At 46.2% G+C, this 6,101-nt stretch overlaps 1 protein-coding gene across 1 annotated transcript; it reads right to left on the bottom strand.

Annotated features, from left to right (window-relative positions):
• Positions 1–5,125: 5,125 nt before the first annotated feature.
• On the bottom strand, positions 5,126–6,101 carry LOC104066223 (claw keratin). The gene is made up of 2 exons (XM_054050802.1): positions 6,075–6,101; positions 5,126–5,985 (listed from the first exon to the last, which is right to left on the bottom strand). Exon 2 carries the CDS (start codon positions 5,962–5,964, stop codon positions 5,548–5,550), a length of 417 nt encoding a protein of 138 aa, XP_053906777.1. The 5' UTR covers positions 5,965–5,985; positions 6,075–6,101; the 3' UTR covers positions 5,126–5,547.

Here is a 6,101-nt window from a genome sequence, read left to right on the forward strand (position 1 = left end):
CATGGATGTGATTATTCCATGCCGTGTTCTACCAGGGAAAAGTCATGCTGTAGAAAATTAGTGTACTTGTTCGCTATACTCACTCAATTACATTTACCTGACTTCAACAGCCACCTCCTAAGACTACATAGAACTCTTGGTCCTTTTTGGTGTAAGAACAGTGGGAGTATTTTTGAATGAGTTATTGGTTTAATGATGAGACTTTATGAGAACTGTGAAGCGGGGAGCAGTCAATGATAAATCTGAAATCTTTCACAGAATCAGAGCGGTTTGTGTTGGAAGGTGCCTCAAAGCCCATCCAGTCCCACCCCTGCCATGGGCAGGGACACCTCCCACGGGATCAGGGGCTCCAAATCCCATCCAACCTGGCCTGGAACCCCTCCAGGGATGGGGCAGCCACCACTGCTCTGGGCAACCTGGGCCAGGGCCTGCCCAATTCACAGTAAAAATGTAACCGCTTTCATGCAGAAATAATGGTATTTGATGTTTTCAGGCTTTGCACTGGATATGAAACTTACAGACTCAGCTTTCTGGAGAAACAGCTGAAGCAAGGCAACTTTAGTTGGATCCAAAAATATCTGCTTAGTGCTTGCTTACACTCAGATCAGAAAATGATTCACTCAAGAGTTCATTAAAAGGAACGTATCTCTGTAATAACCATAGTTTCCCCGAGAACTCCCCTAAACGCTAAATATGCTTTAACGTGACGTCTTTGTAATGTTGTTGAGATGTTAACTAAGGCTGTTAATGACGGTGAATAATGCTGAGCCGTGTGAATGTGACCTGGTAAAGCAGCAACAGCCTGGTCTTCTCTGGTGACCTTCACCTCCAAACACTGCTGTTTACTCCCATCTAAGGACAGGATAATAACAGGCGTGTCAGATGTTCTGGGTCTTTCTCTGAATTTTGAATAGCAAAACCTTCATTAATACTTATTACGAATTCACACGTACAAAGAGATTTATTATTTAAATATTAATACCACATTACTGGAAAACGCCCTGATGTTATGTAACACAGTTCCTAAAAATGTATATCGGGTTGTCCTGTTTCTGTGCTTTAGTAAGATTTTAATTTATAGCTTCAGGATTTGGTATCCGGATGTTTTTTCTCTAAAAATACATCATACACATACCATTTCGATGCTTCTAGGTCAATTTTCTAGCTGAATCAATCATGCAATATTCTATTGCATGACAGCACCAAATAAAAGGAATCGTCTTTCCCCCTTTGCTAGGCAGAGGAAATGTTGGGAATTGGTGAGAACGTGCTGTTCATGTGCCTCCGAAGTTCTGAAATACATGAAAAAGGAGAGGCTACTCCTTACAGAGGAATTTCAGAAGGAAAATGCACAACGATGTCCACGGCCCAACAGGAATGGCGAGGCTGGGCTTCCAAATATGCCGTGTTTGGCGATTTGTATGCCTTTACCTGTTCTTTTGGCTTGTTGCTGTACCAAACGAGTAAATTCAGCACAATGATACCAAGACTTAATTGCCCTATATAGTTCTGAGATGAAAGAAACCTGGAGGGTGTAGCCCTGCATCTCACAATGCGGGACCAATAATCAGAAACCCTGGGGAGAACCGGTATATCAATGAGAAGAAGTCATGAGGGAAGCAAAAAGCCTTCCGTAATTGGTGCCGACTCGGCGTGCAGACTTGCCTTTCCCATGCTGGGCGGGACTAGGAGCTCTATAAAAACCCACACTGCTGAGATTAATGCATTCGCTTCTCCCGCCTTATCCTCCTCGCAGAAGTAGGTAAGTCGGGATAGGTTTAGAAAAAACAGGGGATAAAGAAGAGATCTATTTGATACTTTCCTTCTCTTTCCTCACAAGTGTGATGGATTAATGCATTGGAATTAAGGTTGTGATTTGATGAGTATAATTTTATGCAATATATTCTTTCCTCCCTGAATTTTCATCAATATTTGAGTGTTTGAAAATGTGTCAGTCCTGCACGTATCCCTATTTTCCCTTAAAGTCTTTATCTCATTACAGCTATGAAGGATTTCGCAGTTTATTTCCTAACAGCTCATTTTAGACACAAGCGTCAAGGTTCACAATCCCGTCTTTGCAATCCCATTTGCTGTTGGAACGGGTCCAGAGGAGGGCTACAAACATGATCCGAGGGCTGGAGCACCTCTTATATGAGGACAGGCTGAGAGAGATGGGGTTGTTCAGCCTGGAGAAGAGAAGGCTCCGAGGAGACTGTAGAGTGACATTTGAGTGCCTGAAGGGCCTACAGGAAATCTGGAGAGGGACTGTTTACAAAGGCTTGTAGTGATAGGATGAGGGGCAATGGGGATGAACTGGAGAGGGGCAGATTTAGGCTGGACATGAGGAGGAAATTCTTTATGATGAGACTTTGGAACAGACTGCCGGGGGAAGTTGTGGCTTCCCCATCCCTGGAGATGTTCAAGGAGGTGCTTGATCCAGTGGGAGGTGTCCCTGCCCATGGCAGAGGGTGGAACTGAATGATCTTTAAGGTCTCTACCAACCCAAACTAATCTATGATTCTATGATGTCTCGTTGTGATCCACGGGTGCAGCCAGTGGGACTGTGCAGGAAAGTTCAGGAAAGCTGGTCAGGATGGGGGATTAAGGAGCACACCGAGCACTGAAAATCATGATAGATGAACACAGTGTTGGGCATTGTGTCTGGGTTTTCCAGCTCCCTCTTCCTCGCTTCCTTGTCCTTGCAGCATTTATTTGAGTCGCTTGCTTCCCTTATGGGTTTTTCTTCCCTGCTGTGTTTCAGACTCGCCTCCTTCCATCCCACCAAGATGACTTACTACTACCAGAACCAGTGTGATGATATCTGCTACTCGCCCTGCACCTACGGGCCTGCATACAGCTACCGGAGCTACGACTGTGGGAGCCCCTGTGGCTACCGTGGCTACGGGGGTCTCTGGGGGTATCGTGACTGCTACCCTTCCTACAGCTCCCGCTACTGCTACCCCTACTCTTCTTACTACAGCCGCAGATACAGCTACGGGAGATGCTACCCCTGCTAAATCCAGAAGGATTTTATGGGAAACAAGCACTAAGAATTAATCACTGGGTTAATTCTGTTATGGGGTCGGTTTGTAGAAGCTTTGAGTCCAGGACCGCGACTGAAAGCCGTAATGTTTTGGAGAGCTCAGTGCTTCTGTAAAACTTCAATGTTCTAAAATGTTTTGTCTTCCTTTATCTCTACTGACTTTATATGGGTTTGGTGATGTAAAGGAAATGGGGCTTAACATGGGTTAACCTGGGTAAACAACTTCTCAGCTCATTTATAGCTCTTTCCCATTACTGAAATTTAGACTGTACCTGTACTAGCCCTCTTGTGGATATGTTTCTGACTTTACTGCTTTTGAGCTATACCAAGGAGACTGTAAATCATCTGATCTGGTTTGTTTTGTTGGACTTTTGAAAGTTTGAAAATGTAAATTGATAGTCAAATGCAACAATGGCACAAATGAAACCAGGAGATTGTCTGCTGATAGAAATGGATCTCTGTACACGTTATTTCTGCTGCTTCTTTCTGTGTTATTTTAGGTTGTGAGCTGAATTCTTATTAAAATCGTTATAGCATTACTACACCTCTCTGGTTTTTCTTTTCTAGCTTAGATGCACACCAAGTTTTGTCCCTCACTTGGTGAGTTATATGGAGACCTACTGCGCTCTGTAGCTTTTACGAATGCCAGCTCAGCCTGAGCACACATAGAATCACAGAACAGTTTGGGTTGAAAAGGACCTTAAGGCCCATCCAGTTCCACCCCTGCCATGGGCAGGGACACCTCCCACTGGATCAGGGGCTCCAAGCCCCATCCAACCTGGCCTTGAGCACATCCAGTGATGGGGCATCCACTGCTGCTTTAGGCAACGTGGGCAGTGCCTCCCCACTGGAAAAGATCTCCTCACAGGATAACACTTCTTCCTAATATCTCATCTAAATCTCTGCTCTTTCAGCTTAAAAACTGATCCCCTCATTGTGTCCCTGCATTCCCTGATCAAGAGCCCCTCCCCAGCTTTCCTGGAGCTCCTTTAAGATTCTCCTAGGGAAGATTTGGCGCTGTACTTTCAAATTTGCTGTAGCATCACAGTGCGTGTGTAGACGTTGGCCAGGGCAGCAACACATCTTAGTGATTCACAAATACACAGGATGCCTGCAGGAAAACTCAATTTAACTGGGGAACAAGCCAAGGTGTTGGGAGAAATCCCCCTTTCTCAAGTGTTTTTTCTGGTGGTGTCTGGGATACTTTCTGGATTTAGGGATCTGATCTGTTACAGAACAGAAAATTGCACACTTTTTCTTCCCTTTATTAAGTGCTGGTAAGGAGAAGCATTTGCAAGCGTTACTGCAAGGCTCCATTTGAATGACAATGAAATAGTGTGGAGTTCCCAGGCTGCACAGTTGTTATTTGGGTGCGATCCCTTGATGTAAGTATGAAGTGACTCTATTAGTCATGACTGAAGTACCTAATTGGCAGCAGCAGCAGTAACCTCTTAATAGTACAATGCTGTAACAGAGTCTGGGCATTAAATAAGCAGTGAAGTGCTTTGAAAGTCCTATTAAGCCCTAGAACCCTTATTGCGAGTGCAATTGCTGTTCTTTGAACACACACAGAGGCACTTTGAGGTATTCTCACAAGAGCAACAGAGCTCAATTGCGCTAAAATCCACCCATGTACACGACTGTAAAGCTAATTAAGAAACTGGAATTAAAACTGTGGGTTCAAGTCCAGTAAGTTATAGGGTGGAGCTTTCTCATGGCTTCTGAGCAGCTTTGTTCCTGGGAAGGCACTTGCTGACATTGGTAACTGATGTATTACAGAATCATAGGATCATTCATGTTGGAAAAGACCTTTAAGATCATCATGTCCAACCATCAACATGACACCAACACGCCTACTACATGGATCATGTTCTGAAGCACCCTACTACATGCTACAGGACAAGGGTGTCTACCATAAGCTGTTGAACTTCTTACAAACGCTGTTCACAAACATACTTGCTGTCTGGTAATTAATCCTGTAGCTTGAGGTTCAATATCAACATCTCCCTGACCAACATGGAAAATCCAAAGAGCAAAACCATAAAAAGCAACCAAAAGCGAAGTTGTTGATGCAAAGCAGATTCTTTAATAGGGATGGAAAATGTCAGCAAGGAACAAAACCATACAGAAACAATGGATAGAGAAACACAAAAATCATCAGGCTGCAGCAAGGTACAACCCAGGGCTCCACTCCAAAAATTCCCCCTTCCTATTGCAGGCTGAGAGTCTCAGAGCTGCACAGAGCAACGAAGACTCACATCTGAGGATGGGAACAGCTTTGTTGCATCCTAGAGGGGAGCTTTAGGAGGCAGTGAAAGCTGTCACCTGAGATCCCCAAGGTTACTCTGAGCAAATAAGCCAGGATCATAAGGGTGAAGTCAGTGTTTTGCACAGCCTTGCGAGGGGCTGAAAGGTTTGTTCTGCGTCTGTTGGTAGAAGCCAAGAGGGGCTACTTGTGAAAACCCAGGGCAGATGCAACACGGAACTCCAGGGGTATTTGGAGTTTAGCAGGGCCCACAGCTGCCACTGAGGTACCTGTGGCCTCGGGCCCAGCCACCGTATCCGCAGCTCCCAAAGCCTCCGTAGCCTCCATAGCCCCCAAGGCCTCCGTACCCCCAAGAGCCTCCATAGCCTCCATAGCCACCAAGGCCTCCATAGCCCCAGGAGCCTCCATAACCACCACGGCCTCCATAGCTGCCTCCGTAGCTCCCAGCAACAGCGGGGACTCCAGCTGAGCCAACAACGCTGTGCTGTGGGAAGTTGCTGAGGATGGGCCCGGGGAAGGTGACCACTGTAGCTGGGGGCTGGATGACCACCGTGGAGTCGGGGCACTGGCGCACGCAGGGCTCGTTGCAGGAGTCAGCCAGCGGGGCTGGGGTGGCCACCCCACAGGAAGGGGCACACAGGCTGGAGCAGGACATCTTTCAGGCAGACAAGGAGTCCTGGAAAAGACAGAGGGATTAGGCAGGGTTGTAGGAAGTGGCTGTATCGAAGGAGGCTTGGAAAGATCCCAGAGAGGCTTCCAACTTACCCTGTTGATCAGGAGAGTGAAGCAGAG

This window comes from Cuculus canorus, chromosome 28, assembly GCF_017976375.1.
Source record: "Cuculus canorus isolate bCucCan1 chromosome 28, bCucCan1.pri, whole genome shotgun sequence".
Classification (NCBI taxonomy): Eukaryota; Metazoa; Chordata; class Aves; order Cuculiformes; family Cuculidae; genus Cuculus; species Cuculus canorus.